Source organism: Oncorhynchus kisutch, linkage group LG29 (assembly GCF_002021735.2).
Source record: "Oncorhynchus kisutch isolate 150728-3 linkage group LG29, Okis_V2, whole genome shotgun sequence".
Taxonomy (NCBI): Eukaryota; Metazoa; Chordata; class Actinopteri; order Salmoniformes; family Salmonidae; genus Oncorhynchus; species Oncorhynchus kisutch.
In genome coordinates, this window is record NC_034202.2 from 18,173,946 (window position 1) to 18,197,290 (window position 23,345).

Sequence of the window (23,345 nt, forward strand, 5' to 3'; positions counted from 1 at the left end):
GCACACCTGAAGTAATGCCTTGTCACAGGTATGCACCATACTAGTATCCATTTTACACACAGACTGAAATCCCACTAATTTACCATGGCTGCCTCATTTGGCCTACTCTGTTGTATATCTGAAAGGTGTAAGTGGTCAAAAACAACAACATGGGAATCCCCACCTAAAGGCCTTAGTCATGATTCCTGCATTTGTACAGACCCTGTAACCAAAATACAGGTATCAGGTCTTTGTGAATTGTTTTTTGCTTGTTTGCAGGTAAATTCATTAACACTATTATTGTTCAACACCTCCCTAATTTGAAATGCAAACAGCCCCCGTGGTTTAACAAGACCCCCCTGCCACCACCCCTCCCAATTCGCCAGTTACCCACTGATATGTATAAAAGGGGTATAATGTACCTGCAAGAAAGTGGTAAATAAGGGGCTGTTTGAAAGGGGCTCATACAAACATATTCTGTCTGAAATGGGTATAGGAGAATCATCCATTTTTCTTCAAAGTGAGAAACTGGCAGCAATGCTCATTGATTGAGAGGCCAGTCTTCGCTTGGTCAATCATTTTTCTTGTCCAGACCTACATGTTGTCCGTCTGGATTATAGATTTAGAGCTCGTCAATCTGAGAGCCATATTCTCCGTTTCCTCTGGCTCCATCTCTCTCCTCAGAAACCCCTTTCAGCTCGAGGCCATCTCTGCCATAGAGAGACGAGAGAGAGGGACGAATACTCTCAACTCCACTCCATCTTATTTATAGAGTTTTGAGTAGAGTTACAGATGGCCTATATAAAACTGAATAGGGCTTCATTTCAGTAATAGGGCCTAAAATTGGCCACTGAGCCATTGTGAGGTCTGTTATCTGACGTCCAGTAAGTTGTCCCTACCCAAGTTCCGTACAGTGCGGCGGTAGGATTTCTCATGATGATTTTAAAAGAGGCTTTCTCATCATGAGAATTTCCTATCACTCGGCAAAGGCCGCGTCTTTGGATGAGATGATACCGTCTTTTGGGTGCTAATACCCCATCTCATTCCTGGACCATTCTTTTTCCTGTGTCAGTCAGTGAGAAACCCATCTGCTCAAACCATCAGCCAAATGAAGAGGACAGAAAGTTTGAATTAAAGCAGATATTAAAAGCTTCCCCGGTGAGATCAAATGAAGTCGCTGCGTGAGGTGTGACAGTGATGCGAAGGAGATAAACAGGATCAGGAATTAGAACACGTCAAATGTAAATCATACCACTCCGCTAATTATGTTTCACAAACAAAGTTTGAATTTGATCATCAAATCCCATTTTGCCCTCAGGGCACACTGCGTGTGGATCCCTCAGGCGACGTACTTCAGTCAGAACATCCAGCTCCTAACCATTGAGAACATGCTCCTATGTGCATGCTTGTTGCCTACTTTCCATAATTCTCTCCTTCATCTATGCAGGATGCAGATCTCTCGTCTTAAGCAGCTGACCTTCCATTGCTGGGTGTGTAGCCCCAACAAGGCTATAATATCACGGTGTCCCACAGTTATCTGCCAGACTAAACACACAGTACGCTTCCTGTTGTTGACATTTCTCAAGGTGGCAGGTTTTCCTTGCGACTGAGTTAATGAATGTGATGCGCTCATACCTCCCGCTAATGAATCTGCTGGGTGAGACTCACCACAGATGGAGAAACAGACAGAAAACAGCTTCTAGGCTTACATTTCAAAGGAAGATGATCCAGCTATACCTCCTCTCATCTATTTAACCCCCCGCCTATATTTCTCTCTCCCTGTCTGTCTGCGAGGTGGTTCATATTTAATGACACATTCATAGTAATCCAATCTAACACAGATCATGTAAAATGAGGCATGTACCACACACTCCCAGGGGTGGAAACATATCCTTCATATTAATCACCGGTGCTTCATTGTCAGAAGTTGATCCACAGAACAGCCAGACATAAATCTCTCTGCCTAATCCCATTAAAGAGAACAAGGCTGTGGATTTAACCATCTTAATCATCTCAACATGAGTGTATGGAAATGGAAGGTGATTAAACTTCACCTGATTCTCTTTCAAGGTAACCCCCCCCCCCCCCCCCACCCCCCCTCCCCGCGACGCAATACTGGGCTATTCCGAGGTTCCTGTACGCACTGTACAGACATTCCTGAGAGAGGATAATGCTCATTCATGGTTTACTAAAAGTAAATTATATTCTGTCTGTCTTTCAGTTAGCATACCACACCACAGTGCTGGTTGAGAATAGCAGTGTGTGTGGTCACCTCAGGACTATGACGTAGAGTGGCGGTGGGTTTAGGTGTCACTGAATAAGGAGAGGAAGGAAGGTCAAAGAATGCAAGCAGAATCACAGGTCGTCTGCCTTGAATGAGACCCAGCTCTTTTTCTCCACCAATCCTGTAAAGAGTGGCTCAACTGTGTCTTGTTGTTGAAGATAAAACACATGATTGTTATGGTGATTCTCTCTTGAATGAGAACTCTGTTCTTGACCTTTAGTTGTTGTTTGGTTCCCAGGGTCTCTGTGAGGTTGTAACATAAATGTCTGATAAGGCCTCTAAAGCTCTCCCTTACATTGTAATTACACTGCTGTTTGGCAAAGGGCTTCGGTGTCAAAAATCACTGTCTGCTCCCATGAGAGAGAGAGAGGGAGAGAGAGAGCGAGAGAGAGAGAGAGAGAGAGCGAGAGAGAGAGCGAGAGAGAGAGAGAGAGAGAGAGAGCGAGAGAGAGAGAGAGAGAGAGAGAGAGAGAGAGAGAGAGAGAGAGAGAGAGAACAATTACAACACAGTCAACACAAAACTATATTGCTCATTGGGAAACACAAGCACTAACACAAAGCAAAATGCAGTGCTATCTGGCCCTAAATCGACAGCACACTGTGGCTAAATATTTGACCATGGTTACTGATCCTGCAGAGGAAAGGCTGTACAACCACTGCACAACAGCAGAACCTGAGACGGAGCTGCATTTCCTGACAAAATGTCCAAAAAATATATAAAACAATTAGAGAGTGTCATTTCCCCAAATTTGAAACTCTTATTCAAGGTTTCAAAGGCCTCTCTGATGAGAGTAGGCTACCCGTCCTGTTGGAGGACGCAGAGAGATGAGGAGGACGCAGAGAGCTGTGGGTTGGCAGCGCACTACATTGCTGAAAGAGGTGAGAGAGCGTGAGAGAAAGAAAGAGGTGAGAGAGCGTGAGAGAAAGAAAGAGGTGAGAGAGTGAGAGAAAGAGGACAGAGAGAGTGAGAGAGAGAAAGAGAGGGAGAGAGGAAGGTCAGAGAAAGAGAGGAAAGAGAGAGGAAGGACCGAGAAAGAGAGGGAGAGAGAGGGATAGACACACAGAGAGAAAACAAGGATAATGAGAGAGAAGCCTAGCAGCTTTTGGCAGAGATCCTAAGAAATCACTCAACACATTGCAGGTTCAAGTATGATTGTTTGAAGTTGTGTAGTTTTTCTATTTGGGATTTAACTTCAGATAATAGAATGACAGCTGTTCAGCAGTAAGGAGTGTAAATAAACAACTTTGGATGCCTAACACGTACTGCTTATTGACAGTTATCTTCCATTTTTGTCAAAGAGCAGTAGCTTGTCTCTATTTAATTTCCCATCCACTATTTAACTAGACAAGTCAGTTAAGAACAAATTCTTATTTACAATGACAGCCTACTGGGGAACAGTGGGTTAAGTGCCTTGTTCAGGGGCAGAACAACAGACTTTTACCTTGTCCGCTCAGGGATTCGATCCAGCAACCTTTCTGTTACTGGCCCTACACGCTAACCTGCTGCCCCATTAGACAAAGCAGTTCAATTTACGTAAAAAAGAAAAGACATTACAAATTTGAGAGACAATGACAAACAACTTTTATTAAATCATTTTTTTGTTGTAGTTAGTCATAGCTGCTCCAACACGTGTATTTACAAATAATGGCCTTCGTATGAAATACATTTGCAGAAAGATTTGGTGAAGCGAGTTTAGACCAGGAAGAGAGGGAGGAGTTACAACAGTCTGGGGAGGTGAGGACAATAGGTCTGGGACAAGAGGACAGGGACAGAGGCCAGGGGAAATGGACAGAGGCCAGGGACAGGGGACATGGACAGAGGCCAGGGGACAGTGGACATGGACAGAGGCCAGGGACAGGGGACATGGACAGAGCACAGAAGACAGAGTACAGAAGACAGGGACAGAGGACAGGGGACAGATACATACAGTAGGACAGGGTACATAGGAGGGCACAGTGACATTAGGTTCAGGCTAAATGGCTACAGTAACAGGTACCAAATTCAGGTGAAGAGCTCCTCCAATCAGATTCACTGTTCACCCTGTAACAAAACTGCATCTAATACACTACATCAACGGTTGAATAAAAAATTACTGTTAACTGATTTAGGACATTGTGATATGCACAGAAAACCAGCACTCAACAAGCTTTACAAAAAAATGGACATTCCATCTCCTGAATTCAGGTACAACAACATGGTGCTACTGACTACTGAAGCTTCATCTGAAACCATTTTGGAGAGACCACTAAGCAGGTACAAGAACTCAAAACATCAGGCACCTAAACCACATTCCAGATGAAAATACTACTAAGTAAAGGTCTGGTCAAAAGGGGAGAGCGATAAGAGTGTGGTCTGGTTCTTGGAATGGGCATGGATGGATATAGTGCACTTCCAATAGCAGAGACCTTAACTTCAACCTCCACACACACACACGCACACGCACACACACACAGCACAGTTGATATTTGAGACGCTTACACATAATGCTAACCGCACGGTGGATTCAGAATTGACAGATATAGACTGTAACATTGATCATGTTTCTCATACAAAAAGACATTTAGAAATGAAATCAACTGTTTGTTTTTTATATCAAACATTTACATTTTTCTCACTAAAAACATTAACAATGTCTCCCTTAACTCTGGTTGCCCTTCAAAGAAGTGTGAGAATCACTGCTCTAACACTGTACGTTCTGTTAGACCACGGCTGGATACACAGTACCCATAAGACAAGGTGATCCGTATTTCCCAATGTTGCCCGAAGTGAATGTCGGTGACAATGAATTTGGACTTTTCCTATCTACAGATTTGGTCAAACTGAATCCCACAATGACAGCCTACAGAGGCAGAGGCTAAATGTATTTCTCACTGATAGTCCATTTGACTCTTTACAAAGGAGGTGAGTTAGTGTCAGTACACTAAATAGACTGTATATAAGTAAGTGAAGGGACTGAGGGAAATATTTACCGAGTGTTCCTGGGTTTGAGACGCCGATTTCTATTGGTCTCAGCTGGGGCCTCTCTCTCACCTCATCGCTCACTCCGGTCCACTGGGCTGAACAGGACACCTCTCTCGCCCCTACTAGTGAACCTATCCAGAGACTGAACAGGACACCTCTCTCGCCCCTGCTAGTGAACCTATCCAGAGACTGAACAGGACACCTCTCTCTCCCCTGCTAGTGAACCTATCCAGAGACTGAACAGGACACCTCTCTCTCCCCTGCTAGTGAACCTATCCAGAGTCTGAACAGGACACCTCTCTCTCCCCTGCTAGTGAACCTATCCAGAGTCTGAACAGGACACCTCTCTCTCCCCTGCTAGTGAACCTATCCAGAGTCTGAACAGGACACCTCTCTCCCCCCTGCTAGTGAACCTATCCAGAGACTGAACAGGACACCTCTCTCTCCCCTGCTAGTGAACCTATCCAGAGACTGAACAGGACACCTCTCTCTCCCCTGCTAGTGAACCTATCCAGAGTCTGAACAGGACACCTCTCTCTCCCCTGCTAGTGAACCTATCCAGAGTCTGAACAGGACACCTCTCTCTCCCCTGCTAGTGAACCTATCCAGAGACTGAACAGGACACCTCTCTCGCCCCTACTAGTGAACCTATCCAGAGTCTGAACAGGACACCTCTCTCGCCCCTGCTAGTGAACCTATCCAGAGACTGAACAGGACACCTCTCTCCCCCCTACTAGTGAACCTATCCAGAGACTGAACAGGACACCTCTCTCCCCCCTGCTAGTGAACCTATCCAGAGACTGAACAGGACACCTCTCTCCCCCCTGCTAGTGAACCTATCCAGAGACTGAACAGGACACCTCTCTCCCCCCTACTAGTGAACCTATCCAGAGACTGAACAGGACACCTCTCTCACCCCTACTAGTGAACCTATCCAGAGACTGAACAGGACACCTCTCTCCCTCTCTCTCCTGGTGGTCTTTTCTTTTTCCATTCCAGAAATAACCAACGCATGGCCACCCAGCATGTGGTCTGCAAGGACGCTGCTCCACACGACATCAAAGACACGGCTAAATCATACCAGAGCTGCAGCTGCTATAGAGGAACCTTATGTCCACAACGTTACCACAACCTTCCTGCAAAGTTAGGAGAACTGCGGGGACGTGTGGGTGGATCATCACTGCATAGTCGCTAACCTATCAATATCAATATCAATGCAAGTGTGTGCTGTTTGCCTGGCAGAACCCAAGAATACTACTAAAAACATCATTGAAACTAATCGTGTTAGCTACAGAACGGTGTCATCCCTGTACCTTGTGTTTATAAACGTAAATGTAGTTTGGTAAAGGTTATGACAATGTTTCCAAATGAAGTAGTGGATTGTAATATGGGCTGACTTGTTAGTACGCATATAGTTTGTGTTTACTGTTACAGAGAAGATCACAGTTATAACTCACATTCCTACACCCTGATACAACAAACGATTCTCTGTCCTCTTCCCTGAACTCAGCTGGATAAAAACAATCCAATTCAGTTACATTTTGAGTCCAAGCCCAGATATTTAATGTGTACGAGTAATGAAATATAAGCATACCCGTCTTAAACAAAAAGAGAGACTGATGCTTTTTCGTGGTGGGATGTTTTGGGCTTCTCTCTGCTGTAGTTACAGTGACAGAACCAGGACAGTCATCAGAAAAGGGACAGAGCACGAGGACTCAAGAATAAATAGGAAAATACATTTGCCTGACAAAATACCATATCAGCTCCCACGCTCCTCGCAAATATACACCCGTGTTGGCTGCTAAACTTGAATTATGTGATTTATTTCAAAAATACATTAATCAATCACTAATTCCCCTAAAAGGACAGAAAGTACTAAACATGGGGGCTTATTTTCTCCGGTTAATCTCAAACATCCTCTCCCAGTCTCTGAGTCATTGAATTCCACCCCCATCACCTGAGAGGAACTTCTAATGGACTCTTCAAAGGAAATAAAACAACAGACAACCCTCTGCTTGGCAACAGGATTTCTCCAAGCTACAACCATGGCATGGCTTTGGATCCTTGTTTCACCGTTGGCCTCATTTGATTGGCCAGTATGCCTTGGCCTCATTGCCATTGGCAGATCCGATCAGTCACAAGCCTTCTTCAAACGATCAATTGTCATTTGCCACACGACTTCATCATATTCTCAATCAAAGTCATTTGGGGGTTTGGAAAATGTTTTTTGTTCCGTAGTTTAATCTTGCAAAATGTTTGGTGTGGCTACAGAGGAGAGAGAGAGAGAGAGAGAGAGAGAGAGAGAGAGAGAGAGAGAGAGAGAGAGAGAGAGAGGGAGCATGTGTGTGTGTTAGTGTGTGAGAGGGTATGGGGAGAGCAAATTCAACGGCATACCATGGCCTTCAAATATCAAATATTCACAGGAAAGTAAAATGACAAAAAGGCTTTTGGCATCTTAACTCCCCAAAGCAACGTTTATAAAAAGGACTTCCACTTATAAGTCTCTCGTCTCCCTTGCACTGAGAGAGACTGTCTGTTAAAAAGTGCTCCTTGGGGGTTGTGGGGGGCCTGTGGTCCAGTCAGGGCGGTCCACTCCGCTCTGTCTAAAACCCTCAGGCTGGGCGCTATGAAGACAAGATGGCTGCCAGGAGAAGCAGGGAGGAGGTCACCAGCAGGCCGGCGGTCTGAACCCGGCCCACGGAGTTGACGTCACCTCGGGATGGCTCAGCTGACTCGTGGCTGGTGTCATCTAGATGAAGGGAGGAAAAGATGGAGGAGATAAGAATCATTGGAGAAGAGACATCATTCACATGCAAGACTGAAACATTAATGTGTGAAATTAAGTAGTGGCTTTGTCATTCCATAAATTGTCTATGTGACTGACATATTGGACCATTGGAAGAATGGGAAAATAAGAGCCTCTTCGGGATTCTGTATCAGGAAATACAATTTGTCATTCCTGAATAAACGCACGCACGCACAGGCAGGCAGGCAGGCACACACCCAAAGACACATACACACACTTTATAGAGTCAAACAAACCTCTTGGTTCTAGGGAATTGTCCACTCTCTCATTGACGTCAAAGACCCGATCGTGAACACTGACAGTTTTCACACAATTGTCTGCAACAAAAGGAGTTGGGATGTGAACATTCATAGCGAGCCCAAGATTGATATCAGACTTTCACATAATGCAATAAAAGTTGTCCACAGATTGAAAGAATAGAGAATGGCATGTTCTTTCAGAAATACATTTACTTGCTGGTCTGACGAACACCTTCAGTCGTAGGCAACTTCTCCTTCCATTGTCAGCAATGGTGGAAGCTGTGAAAACATTTCAGATATGTTAAGAACAATGCTTACGTACTTCAACGCTAACAGCAAAGACCTGAGAGCTATTCTGTACAGACACACACTACTGGTCAAAAGTTTTAGAACACCGACTCATTCCAGGATTTTTCTTTATTGTTACTATTTTCTACATTTTCTACATTGTAGAATAATAAAGACATCAAAACGATGAAATAGCATATATGGAATCATGTAGTAACCAACCAGTAACCAAAGAAGTGTGAAACAAATGAAAATATATTTTACATTTGAGATTCTTCAAATAGCCACCCATTGCCTTGATGACAGCTTTGCACACTCTTGGCATTCTCTCAACCAAGTTCATGATGTAGTCACCTGGAATGCATTTGAATTAACAGGTGGGCCTTGTTAAAAGTTCAAATGGAATTTATTTCCTTCTTATTGCGTTTGAGCCAATCAGTTGTGTTGTGACAAGGTAGCCCTATTTGGTAAAAGGCCAAGTCCATATTAGGACAACAGCCCAAATAAGCGAAGAAACCACTACTAAAGGACACCAATAATAAGATGAAACTTGTTTGGGCCAAGAAACATGAGCAATGGACATCTTTATGAGATGTGGTGTGGGTGAACGGATGATCTCCGCATGTGTGGTTCCCACCATAAGGCATGGGGGAGGTGTTATGGTGTGGGGGTGCTTTTCTGGTGACACTGTCTATAATTTATTTAGAATTCAAGGCACACTTAACCAGCATGGCTACCAAAGCATTCTGCAGCGATACTCCATCCCATCTAGTTTGCGCATAGTGGGACTATCATTTGTTTTCAACAGGACAATGACTCAACATACCTCCAGGCTGTGTAAGGGCTATTTTATCAATAAAGAGAGTGATGGATTGCTGCATCAGATGACCTGGCCACCACAATCCCCTGACCTCAAACCAATTGAGATGGTTTGGGATGAGTTTGACAGCAGAGTGAAGGAAAAACAGTCAACAAGTGCTCAGCAGATGTGGGAACTCCTTCAAGACTGTTGGAAAAGCATTATAGGTGAAGCTGGTTGAGAGAATTTCAAGAGCGTGCAAAACTGTCATCAATGCAAAGGGTGGCTATTTGAAGAATCGCAAATATAAATGATTTGTTTAACACTTTTTTGGTTACTACATGATTCCGTTGTGTTATTTCATATTGATGTCTTCACTATTATTCTAGGTTCTGAAAGGATGCAACTTGTGATGAATGTAGCATATTGTAGGCCACTTTTATGAATTAGCAATGTTGATCAACACCTGAAACACATTTCAATTGGCTACTGAGTGAGGGCAACATCTGCGACATAGACTTCCATTAGATTTAAACAACACAAACACCTGCCCCCTTCAATTTGGATTGGCTTTCAAGAGACATCCACACCGGCTACTCAAACGTCTATTGGATGAAAGAACTGTCTGCACCTGCTACTCAAACTTCTATTGGCTCCAAATGTTGTCCACATCTGCAACACAGAATTTGATTGGCTCAGAGTAACATCACCATCTGCTATGAATGATTTGATTGGCTGCAGAGGCCGTCAACACCTGCCACTGGGTTCTATTAGCAGTAAAGTAGCACAACCCTGCAACACAGACGTCTACTCTGGATAACTGAAATATGACAGCTGCTTCACTAAATCCCTATGGTGGCAGGTCACTTCAACTCAGGCCGCTTCACCTTCTGACCTGTCAACAACTAGACAATGTCACCTAGGACGTAGTCACCAAAGTGAGAAACTAGACTGCGGGTGTTTCACATTGTGTGATGTCTTGAGAAGCTATAGTTCTGAAGTCCCTATCTCACTTCTATTCTGAAAGTAGGTTGTGACTGAGATCTTGTTCTTGTTGCTAGTTTGACAGACCCTGACCGTGACTGTATTCATCCCCTCTATAGAATGCCTCTCTTATTCTCCCACCCAGCAACCCCCAACTCTATGGGCCCCTATGTTCTGACCCCGTCATTTCCTGGCCTGCCTGGGGTCTCAAGCTGCTCTTAATCTAGACATAAACCCCCACCCCTCAGGGCACCATCATGCTGTTTGTGTGTGGGTGTGTGTGTATGTGCATGTGTGTGTGTGTGTGTGTGTGTGTGTGTGTTTGAGATAGAGAGAGAGCAATAAAGTTTGTCTATAGAGTGTCCTATAGCCTATCATCTATCTTGATACACTCTTCTTCCCTGTGAATGATACTGGCAGTCAATTCCTGATAAAAACGAGCCATGTCAGTATTTCCATGACTGAAGACTGAGGTCACGATTTTAAAGCACTTAGCGTGGCTATGAAATATGATAAAAATTGTCTTTAGAACTTGATGTGGAGAGTTATATTGGCAGTGTGGCGTCAATCATGGCTCTTCTGTCTGTGTCAGCGAGTATCGTGTAACTTACCTCACACCCCTACAGTGGCAGGCACTCAGGCCAGACTGTACTAGCTCCCTTTCTATTCCCAGTCAGTCAATCAGACAGACAGAGACAGAGCCTGGACTCCACAATACCCCACACAGCCGTGAGCTGCTTTTCTACGACCCCGTCTCACGCGCTGCGACACTAGATCCCAGGTTAGTCATGCCATGCGGCCCAGTGGAGGAGATTAGCATCCTCTCGTGAACACACACCATCCCATAAACGTCTCACACGTCCACGCACACTATACACATGCAGACACTCCCGAACACACACACACAAACCACCAGACACACACACGCAGACACACACACCACCAGACACACACACACACACACATGACCAGACACAAGCTAGGGGCTCATATGCCGTGTAACTTAAGTCTGGGGTATAGACCGGAGATGAATTGGAGATCTGATATAAATACGATGGGATCAGATGATTCCCTTGTGATCAGTTTGTATCTGTCGGAACAAAGCAAAACCCTAGACAGTGGAACAAACACACTGTTGAACAGGGTTTATCTCATTATCTATGTAGATCTTCAGACTGTGTACGGAGTAGGACCTGGGATTTTGAAGCTTTACAGCACACAGTCAGCCCTAGTCACAGAGAGAGAGACAGACTCTCCACTGTCTCCCCAGATAATTGGATTTCTATCCCCTGAGATTTGGATCACACTTCCCCATTGGCTATTTTAGAAAAACATGCAGCTGTAGCCTGGGAGAAGCCCGGGTTCACATCCAGCCATCAGGACATGCTGAACTTTGACCCCCCCCCCCCCCCCCCAGGACGCCCCTTCTGATCCCCCTGATAGCTTCCTGCAGACATCTGTCTGCCAGACGGACGGACACACCCAGGGCCAACCGCAGGTGTCAGGCATTTGATTTAACCCACCCCATGTCCCACCGCACCCGTCCCTTTCCTCTCGTCGCCTGGGGGGTTAACTATCCACGGGGGGGACAAAGGGTTGTCTGTCTGTCCTCTGTGCTGAGTCGTTGTCACCGGCACATGTCAACCCCCAAACACTTGACTTACTTGCTCTAAGTTCTCAGCTCTATTGTCCAGTAGTGTTACAACATGTGCTAGTATCATCTGACAATGTAACTCTTTAGTCATACTTGACAGATCAGACACATGCAATGTGATACTGAAACGGATATCACATGGTTTATTGTGAGATATCCAGCTTTTCTGGAACTACATAGAGGGACATGATGTTGGAGCAGGTTAGTGTACACCTCGGTATGTTCCCTGGGGTGTGATTACGTACACGCCTTTTTGTTATTTCATCCTCCTCGCAGGCGACGTGTTCTTGGTGAAAAACAGCCTCTTTTCTGAGTGAATCTTTAACGGTTGAATAATAATTCTGGGGCAAGGAAGGAAATGCCTTCAGGCCATGTGGCCAGTCTCTCTTTCTCATTCTCTCTCCCCCAGTTTCACTATAAAAGCCAGTATGGCAATATATACTTGATGGCTATTTTGACACCATCTTGGCTCTCCTATTAGCACATTAAACAGAGACTGAGAGACATCCTAACGTAAAGTCCATAACCTGCCCCACACCATCCTTTATTCAATCTATCCAATCCAGTAGAATAACATCCTAGGAGATTGGGCAGGTCATCATATCATGTGCCTTTAAGGACTGCCGATTCGTCAGGCAGCTTTCTCCTGAATCACATGACGGGGGTCTGAGGCGTGCAGCTGAGGCTACTGAGGAGTAGGCCTAAGTGAAGCCATCTCTGTAAGAGGAATCAGAAATACTGTAGCCTAGCAGGCCGCCCGGTGCGATCTCTTATTTAGTCTCAGATCTCTGCCTTGTAGGGCTCAGACTCGACTTGTAAAAACATGGCTTCAGATGCTTGTGTTCCAGAGGCCTTCTCACGAGCAGCAGAAAGTTGAGCCTGGCGAGTTTGTAACAAAGTCTCTTCATATGGAGACCATGAGAATGGAGATGTATTCCCTCGGGCAAATGTTGGGTTTTGAACCTCTTTGCCAGGACAAAGTTCTACTGTTATTGTTTCCCCCCCCCCCCCCGCAGTCAGTTCCATGCTTGGACTCACAATGCTTGGCCTCACATCACACCCTTGAATCGTCTAAGCATGTTGTGTTTTTCCATTGTAGCCAGAGCCCACAACATAATAACTCTTCACTGATATCATAAATGCCCATGCCATGCAGGAAGACTGTGGCAGCTCTCTCTCTCTCTCTCTGCCTTTAAGCAAAGCATTCCTGTATTCCTGTACTGTGGTACCAACTGTGTTTTCTATGATATGTAAATGAGTGGTATTCAGGCATACATGGCCCTGATAACTCAATTTGTTGGGGCATGGCGCTTGCACCAGCAGAGTTGTGGGTTTGATTCCCGTACTTTATACTGAATGCTTTTGTTAACTTTAAGCTTATTTGACTATAAGCATGTGCTAAATTACCATAAAGATTACCATTACTCACAGATGTAGTAGTACTCTCTGCCGGGGCGGAACTCGAAGCCCAGAGAGAAAGGGGTGAAGAGCTGGAACTTCTCGGAGAACTTCAGGGGTCCGTTTGGGGAGTGGGGCCTGTTACACTCCCAGCGTTTGAAGCCCTTGGCCGTGTGGTCACAGGAGCTGTAGCCGTCGTAGTTGACCATGTAGAGGACGTAGTGCTCTGTCCGCTCCTCTGGGACAGAGTCCAGGTAGTGGGGACAGAAGACGTCCAGGTAGTCGTTTATACACACGTCGATGTGGTAGTCACCCCGGTAGAACCTGGGAAGGAAAGCAGAAGGGTTATGGAGTAGGAGTCTTCAAGACTACAAGGTCTAATAGTATTGATACTATCACACATTTCCATGACTCTACCGGTCTTGATGTCATCACTGATCTCACACTGTTGGATAGGTAAAGTATACCCAAGAGCTTCATTATGTAGCTCTCACCTAGTGTGTCATGTCAGGTCGGTGATGACTTGGAAAAGGGGAATAACATAAGATACACTAAATGTTTGTGAACTAAAGCCCTAAACTAGAGAAAATGAAACCAGATGTGTTGTGAAAGACAGACACTTCAGACTGCCAGGTATGCCAGGTATTCATTCCTGTGGAGTGATGGGAAACACAAATTCCCATAGGCGCCATATACGGTTGCATTTCTGATGCTTTTAGTGGAGCCAGATTGGGATAGGATGGCCGGCACGTCTCAAGAGTCGCTAATGGCCCGAGCTCGGTATCACTGACATACTGCGGATGTCTTCAATACTCCACCTCTGTTCATTGACACACTGGGGCCGGGGGGAACAGGCTGGAGACCACGTCTGTGCATGCTGAGCACTGATGATCCCATACGGGTGAACTCACTCTGGCTCTGTGGGTTTCTCAAGTAAGGACTGAGACACACAGGCCAAGGAGCAGATGTTACACCCACCTAACAACCTTTCCAGGGGGGAAAGGACCACTCAGAACTGATTCAGGGTCAGGTGAGAGAGGAGCCTGCGTTGGACGGCAGTGCAGCTGTTCTCACTGACACGTACATTTCCAGGCTTTAAGAGGCATATTTTTAACATGTATTTTACCTTTATTTAACTAGGCAAGTCAGTTAAGAACAAATTCTTATCTTCAAGCAGGAACAGTGGGTTGACTGCCTTGTTCAGGGGCAGAACGAAAGATTTGTACCTTGTCAACTCGGGGATTTGAACTTGCAACCTTTCGGTTACTAGTCCAACGCTATAACCACTAGGCTACCCTGCCACCCCGTATAAAGGGTGGTGTGTGTTGGCTGGGACCTGCTGGGGGTATCAGGTTGTCATTATATAGATTGCAAATGTGCTGCAGGATTAGTGACTGTACTACTGGGTTTGGTGGGCAACAGAGGTGTGTGTGTGTGTGTGTGTGTGTGTGTGTGTGTGTGTGTGTGTGTGTGTGTGTGTGTGTGTGTGTGTGTGTGTGTGTGTGTGTGTGTGTGTGTGTGTGTGTGTGTGTGTGTGTGTGTGTGTGTGTGTGTGTGTGTGTGTGTGTGTGTGTGTGTATCCTATATTATGTGTGAGAGTGTGTCAATGTGTGTGATTCTCATCATTTTTCTCTCAAGTTATAGTCTGGTCAAACACAAAACCAAAGCCTTGTTTTCTCTCTAGTTATAGCCTGATCAAACATGAAACCAAAGCCTTGTTTTCTCTCCACTTTTCTCATGCTCCAGCTGAGTGCTGTGGCTCCAGGCAGACACAGCAGGGCTTCAATCAGCCTCAGTTTCAGAGGCTTTCACTGATACCATAACTGACAGAGGGCAACCAAACCACAGAAAGCCACCAGTAAGTATCACTTCCTCAGCCAGAGGCACTGTGGGATAGCCAGCATGGTCTGTCCATCTCCTTAAGCTTTTAATGCTACCTTTCAAGTCAACCTGTGTGTACATGTAGATGCTCTCACCTAACTGTCACTCAAATCTGGCCTGAGACCTGCCATAAAGATTAACACGGATTAGAGAAGAGAGTTCGGCTCGATTTTCGTCTGACCGAGAGGTGAGGAGTGGTCACTTTTCTGAACATGCCGAGCGGAAGATTTACGTCAGATGAGCTAACAGGGACAGCAGAGAGGATTACTCTGGCCCTCCTGGAGAGTATGCTCACCACAGATACACTGAGAGAGCCTTCCTTGTGAGTGATAGTGCCCAATATCGATCCACACTGAGCCATATTCTTGAACCATAATGCCGAGACATATGTCTCAGTCTGAAGCTCATTAGCACCTCTAGTGTGAGTTTTCAATCTTTTTGTGAATGTCTTCAGGCTAGAGTAATGCTTCACAACGCACAGACAGAGCTCAACTGGGACATCGGCGTTTTCTCAGAGTCCTTTTGGGAGTTTGCACAAAAAAACAATGACGAATGCGGATACGTTCAAAGATTCTTACAACGAATATAAATGTAGCAGACAAGGAAGTAAATAACGCAGGATTTAAAACGAACGACAACGTGATTAAGAAATCAACACCGTCATTTGTTAATTCAGTTGTTCATGTAACGCGATGAGCCAATAGAGTAAAAAAAAAAAATAAGACACCCAAATCCTAGCACTGTCGTGTTTGGGATTAATTACGCTTGATTGGCTGAATTACTCACAGCCACTTAGACAGGCTCATGTCTGATTCAGGGGCAAGTACTCTTAACAAAGCACACTCATAACGATAATCCTTCTTTTTACTCCTCTAATCCTATCTTTGTTCCTCTTTCTCCCGCTCTCTTTCGCTCAGGTGACCACGCACGGGTAATGAATGGTTTGCACCCTGGTTCAGAGGAGGAGAGGAGGAAGGAGAGAGAGAGAAAGCCTTCTTGGTGTTTTCTACAACACATGATTACAGTGGGGTCAGAGCAAGGTCAGATTCCAATGGTTTTATAACAATGGGAGAAAAGAGGAGACACTTTCCCTGCCCAGACCACATGAAACTGCTAACCTGTCCCGAACCACATAATGGGTCTATAACAACTGTCTAAATACAAACTAAATGGTCATGGGAGCAAACATTTCAAGGTTCAACTGCACTGTCTCTCACATAATTACATTGTTTTCCATTGAAAACCTATGAGTCAACAATCATAGGTTAAAGCAATGTGTATTACAGACCACAGTCTCTGTGCTTGGGTTTTAAAATATTTCCTTGATATCTATTCTCCTGACATTTGTTGTGTGTTCTACACACTCGCACAAGCACACACCCCACACGGTATGTAGTTCATATCCTTGACCTCTAGGGGGAGCTCTTTAGGTAGGTCATTTCACTACTGTGGCCCCACAGGGTAGAGGCTAATACATCTGGTCATTTGACCCTGGGCTCTGATGTCAGCATATGGAGTCTATCTTTCCCTCTTCCTGGTGTTCCCCCTCTCCCTCAGGGCAGGAGGACCTGACCCCCATCCACCCGGCTGATCATTCATAGCACTGGGAACCTGTGCCACCAACCCCACCACCAGCCATGGTTCAGACATCATTACCTCCACTGATCAGTGATCACACACATCTGTGCAGACAAACACACACACACACACACACACACACACACACACACACACACACACACACACACACACACACACACACACACACACACACACACACACACACACACACACACACACAGAGAGAGAGGGAGTGCTGTCTGCCAGGGTTCAGAGGCAGACTGGGTGTTGACAGCAAAAATGGATGAGAAAAGAGAAACTATTTTTTTTTAAATACACTTCTCTCTTTTCTTTGTGGTCAATTTCCCTGGGAACAAAAGGTTTTGTCTGAGCTTGTCAGACAAGGGCGAGAGTAACTGAATTTTAGATTGTAAACCCATTGCTGTTTGTGGGAGGTAGGTCCTACATGGCAGGAATATTACAATGAGAGCAACAGAGAGAGAATATAGACAGAATATAGAGTAGGAGAGAGAGAACTAGAGTGCTAAGGAGAGAAACAAAAACAGGAAGAGAAATTTACAGTAATAATAAGCTGTTTTCCCTGAATGACATCAGAAGTTAAGTCACAGTACAGGACAGGTTAATGAATGATGATGCTATTCTGGTGGTCAAAGGGTCAAATAGGCAGCATGGAGTGAGTGTCACTCAACACACACACACACAACAGGCACTCACACACACACACACACACACACACACACACACACACACACACACACACACACACACACACACACAGACACACACACAAAGACACAGCAGGGCTCCATCACTCACTCAGTGCTTAACCCCAGGGGCTGACAGCTCATACCATAAACCCCTGGTCTCGAGGCAGACCCTCACACAGGTTGCCATCACACAGGACTTATGACAGAGCTGTGCCCTACCTCTTTTACACGCACAGGGTTCTCAAATTCAAGGATACACGCACACACACACAGAGATCTCAGGGTGTTCTGCGCCTAGCTCAGAAGCCACTTAACTGGAGAACCCCAAGCCTTGTTAAAATAACCCTACTAAATATGGCACACTCAGCACCTTGGACAGAACAGGTGTAACATATAGCCCTAGATCATAGAAACAGACGCCTAGATCTACAGAAAACAGAAACATCAATGATGGAGCATGAGCTTGGATCCCAAATAGATTGCCTGTCTAGATGGCTAGATGCTCCCTATCACTATCAGACATTCCACTCAGGGGGATATCAATCTGACACATAAGAGCCTGGCCAGGGGTGAGAGGTCACTGACAGACCATTATTCATCTAGGGCCTCAGTATTTGGCCAATGTCTGAGCCCGGTGACGGGGATGACTCCAAGGTCGTCCATCTTAGGAGCTGCTGTGTAGGTGGCGGGGCTGCTAAGGGACGGAAGGGGAACTTTAAAATGGTGGATCCATGAGGCTTAGAGCAAACAGAGTGGCCCAGCCCTCTCATTAAACACAAACACACACACACACAAATGAGTACATACATACACAGACACAAAGTAATGGTATAAGCATCTGTGAGTTATACAGGAAGGGTCTACCTCAGTCCGTGTTTGACTAACATGACCCTGATCCCCCTCACCGGGCTGGAGTTTTGACATTTGACCCGTCACTCCGGGGGACGATTTGAACCCCCCCGCGCTGCCCTATCACTTTACAGCACCCCAGGGAACTCCAACCCGCCCTGCCCTGGGCCAAACCAACCCTGTATAGTGGTGAGAGAAGAAAAACACAACGTCTGGACTCAATCACCCACCCATGACAAGGCTCCACAGCGTTCACACACACCACCAGTCATCCACTAGTGAGGTCTTACCCATATCACCGTGGGGTAACATTGATTAAGTTGAGTAATAGTGTTCTGTTGGAAGATGGTTAAAAAAACTAAATGACGCTGTTGGATATTTGTTGTGTTCAAGGTTGGGAAAAGTCAGAAAGGCGAAAGACGAGGAGAACAGAAAAGAGAGAAGCAAGGCGAAAAAGAGGGCGAAAAGGAGGGATGAGAAAAGGGGGAAGAAGGAGCAAAGTGGGAATAGGAGAGGGAAGGAAAGATGGATGTGCTCAGGTCAGATGTAACATGGGTAACGTAGAACCAGAGAGGGGTCGGTAGATGCCTGTTAGAGTGTAAGAGGGGGTGGTCCGGCCGCCACTGAGGGGGAACCATTCTGTTCTGTCAACAAACAGCAGCAGGCCCAGAAAAAACAGCACATGTAAATTCATGTAAGGGCTAAACATAGAGCGCCCCTCAGAGTGCCAGGCATGCCAACGCCAAGTCACAACACCTGCCCCCCTCAATCGCACCCCTCTAGGCCTCATAACCCACCTTTCTTCACCCTACCACTCCAGGAGGACATCATCTCAGCCAGGAGGACATCATCTCAAACTCAGCCATTGTGACTTTTCAAAGGGCAAGTTTTATATCCAAATTGAACATTTATATAAAACGGCAACCCACAGCTAATATTCACACCATGGTCCCATTGAAGAGTTTCATAGCCAAACGCTCACACACAGAAAGTTTAGCGATGCAGCTCATATTGTTCTGAGATCAAGGCCAAAGGACAGCAGGAACAAAAGCAGGTCCTGAATCACAGGCCAAGATCCAGCAGACAAAAGCAGCCCACCCCCAAAGTCATGGATGGGCCAGTCCAGACAAAAGCAGCCCACCCCCGATGTTATGGATGGACCAGCCCAGACATTCCCTTTACCAGCTGGTCACATGCCCCTACAGCACCTGCTCAGGCCTCGCTGAAGCCAACACTGACTCATCCTCCTCCTCTCTGTCCTTCAAAACGGATTCCAGATCAGCTCTCCCAATCCCAGCCCTAACATTAAAAGAAAAGAAACAAATCTGATCCTGGGCCAGCTGTCTAAGGGGTAATACAAGCCACATGTCACTGGCTGTTTATATATTTGTCCAGGGATGTACAGTGTCTTTCTGGTGATAGAGTAGGTAATAACAGAGCAAGAGAGGTTCTTTTGATAGATCACCTCATGACAGGCCAGTTTCCATCCCAAAGAACATTGAGTCAGACACTTCTCTGTCTGAGGTACGACGCCAAAGGAATAGAGACGTAGAGTAAGACAGATGCTCTGTCTCCCTCAGACCATCCATCCACTCAGTGTTGGATCAGTGTATTTGTGTTATTACGCCTGCAGTTTGGATCTCATCTCAGTATCGTCATGGACGGCAGAGCTGAGCACATGTTCAGGTTAAAGAGCCTTCCTTTCATCTGGGGCAGGGTTCCGTCTATACCCATCCCATCCACACAAAAGGCTGTGTGAAAATGTGTAGGCTATGTGTACGTGTGAATGTGCATGGGGGGGGGGGGGGGCTTTTTGGCTATGTACTGCTGCCAGTGCAGAAGGAGGGCTGTGTGCTGAATCATTATCACTGGGTTTTAGTGAACCGACTGTAGTGATTAGCCCCAGACACTGAACCATGGGCCACCTCATTTACCACACCACTTGATGTGATTGTTATTGGAGTGGAGATACTACCCTGCTGTGCAAACGCCACCTTTCCTCTCCTCTCACTTCTGCACAGTCACTAAGTGTCCTTGCCTCAGAGAGAGAGGGAGGGAAAACGAGAGAGAGAGAGAGATAGGTGAGTTAGTGATAAAGCGTGAGGCAGAGAGAGATAGAGGAAGGAGAAAGGAGAGAAGAACAAGTGTGCGAGAGGGAGAGAGACAAGAGAGAGAAAGAGAAGAGAAAAAGAGTGGCAGGTGAGAGAGAGACAGAAGAGGAAAGAGAGGTGTGCAGTTCCAGCAGGCCTGGAGCACAGTGGTGTGTACATAAATACACCCCCCTTGTGAATGACAGGCATGCTAGTCCCTCATCTACCCCATGTGGAGAGAGGAGCAGGGAGGCTGCAGCCATCTTAACCCTTACTGTCAGCTCACTTTACAGCCCTACAGAACAGAACACTGCTGCAGGCGCTCACTGTCATGGCTATTGGCTAACCTCTACACCATCTTAAAACCCTAACTGCCCAGTAACCATAGTGATCCTGAAACAGTAAATGCATAAAGCCTGTATGTCATCATCTCTACACATAACCATTCATGCCTTCTATATGTTCTGCTTGTTCTATATGTTCTTCATGTTCTATATGTTCTGCGTGTTCTATATGTTCTGCTTGTTCTATATGTTCTTCATGTTCTATATGTTCTTCATGTTCTATATGTTCTGCGTGTTCTATATGTTCTGCTTGTTCTATATGTTATTCATGTTCTGCATGTTCTATATGTTCTGCTTGTTCTATATGTTCTTCATGTCCTATATGTTCTTCATGTTCTATATGTTCTGCATGTTCTAAATGTCCTACATGTTCTATATGTTCTGCATGTTCTATATGTCCTGCATGTTCTATATGTTCTGCATATTCTATATTCCTCCTGTTCTATATGTTCCTCATGTTCTAAATGTTCTGCATGTTCTTTATGTTCTTCATGTTATATACGTTCTGCATATTCTATATGTTCCTCATGTTCTGCATGTTCTATATTTTCTGCATATTCTATATGTTCCTCATGTTCTGCATGTTCTACTTGTACCCCATGTTCTACATGTTCCATATGTGCTGCATGTTCTATATGTTCTGCATGTTCTATATGTTCCTCATGTTCTGCATGGTCTACATGTTCTACTTGTACCCCATGTTCTGCATGTTCTACATGTTCCATATGTTCTGCATGTTGTATATGTTCCTCGTGTTCTATATGTTCCTCATGTTCTGTATGTTCTAAATGTCCTGCATGTTCTATATGTTCTGCATGTTCTATATGTTCTGCATGTTCTATATGTTCTGCATGTTCTATATGTGATGCATGTTCTATATGTTCTGCATATTCTATATGTTCTGCACATTCTATATGTTCTGCATGCTCTATATGTTCCTCATGTTCTATATGTTCTGTATGTTCTTCATGTTATATACGTTCTGCATATTCTATATGTTCCTCATGTTCTACATGTTCTGCATGTTCTATATTTTCTGCATATTATATATGTTCCTCATGTTCTATATGTTCTGCATGTTCAATATGTTCTACTTGTACCTCATGTTCTGCATGTTCTACATGTTCCATTTGTTCTGCATGTTCTATATGTTCTGCATGTTCTATATGTTCCTCATGTTCTATATGTTCTTAATGTTCTATATGTTCTATATGTTCTGCATGTTCTATTTGTTCGACATGTTCTATATGTTCTGCATGTTCTATATGTTCTACATGTTCTTTATGTTCTGCATGTTCTGCGTGTTCTATATGTTCTGCATGTTCTATATGTTCCTCATGTTCTATATGTTCTTAATGTTCTATATGTTCTGCATGTTCTATATGTTCTGCATGTTCTATTGTTCGACATGTTCTATATGTTCTGCATGTTCTATATGTTCTACATGTTCTTTATGTTCTGCATGTTCTGCGTGTTCTATATGTTCTGCATGTTCTATATGTTCCTCATGTTCTATATGTTCTGCATGTTCTATATGTTCTGCATGTTCGACATGTTCTATATGTTCTGCATGTTCTATATGTTCTACATGTTCTGCATGTTCTTTATGTTCTATATGTTCTGCATGTTCTGCGTGTTCTATATGTTCTGCATGTTCTATATGTTTTGCATGTTCTATATGTCCTATATGTTCTGCAAGTCCTATATGTTCCGCATGTTCTATATGTTCTGCATGTCCTATATGTTCTGCAAGTCCTATATTTTATATATGTCCTGCATGTTCTATACGTTCTGCATATTCTATATGTTCCTCATGTTCTTCATGTTCTATATGTTCCTCATGTTCTATATGTTCTGCATGTTCTACTTGTACCCCATGTTCTACATGTTCCATATGTTCTGCATGTTATACATGTTCCTCATGTTCTATATGTTCCTCATGTTCTATATGTTCCGCATATTCTATATGTTCTATTTGTTCTTCATGTTCTATATGTTCTTTATGTTCTATATGTTCTGCATGTTCTATATGTTCTGCATGGTCTATATGTTCTGCATGTTCTATATGTTCCACATGTTCCGCATGTTCTATATGTTCTGCATGTTATATAAGTTATATTTGTTCTGCATGTTCCATGTGTTCTTCATGTTCTATATGTTCTGCATATTCTATATGTTCTATATGTTCTGCATATTCCATATGTTCTATTTGTTCTTCATGTTCCTCATGTTCTATATGTTCTGCATGTTCTGCATATCCTATATGTTCTGCATGTTCAATATGTTCTACATGTTCTACTTGTACCTCATGTTCTACATGTTCTATATGTTCCATTTGTTCTGCATGTTCCTCATGTTCTGCATGTTCTGCATGTTCTATTTGTTCAACATGTTCTATATGTTCTGCATGTTCTATATGTTCTGCATGTTATATATGTTCTGCATGTTATATAAGTTCTATTTGTTCTGCATGTTCCATGTGTTCTTCATGTTCTGCATA

At 44.5% G+C, this 23,345-nt stretch overlaps 1 protein-coding gene across 2 annotated transcripts in view; it reads right to left on the minus strand.

The window, feature by feature from the left end:
• Window positions 1-3,821: 3,821 nt before the first annotated feature.
• Window positions 3,822-23,345, minus strand: part of LOC109874399 (ephrin-A5-like) — a 51,130-nt gene continuing 31,606 nt past the window's right edge. Inside the window, exons 2-5 of one of the 2 annotated variants that reach the window (XM_020466281.2) lie at window positions 13,425-13,717; window positions 8,484-8,549; window positions 8,268-8,348; window positions 3,822-7,974 (exon numbers count right to left, since the gene is read on the minus strand). In XM_020466281.2, coding sequence (XP_020321870.1) covers window positions 7,850-7,974; window positions 8,268-8,348; window positions 8,484-8,549; window positions 13,425-13,717 — 565 coding nt within the window. In that variant the 3' untranslated portion in view covers window positions 3,822-7,849. Of the gene's footprint in view, window positions 7,975-8,267; window positions 8,349-8,477; window positions 8,550-13,424; window positions 13,718-23,345 lie in introns of both variants that reach the window. The other variant, XM_020466280.2, reaches the window with a different exon arrangement.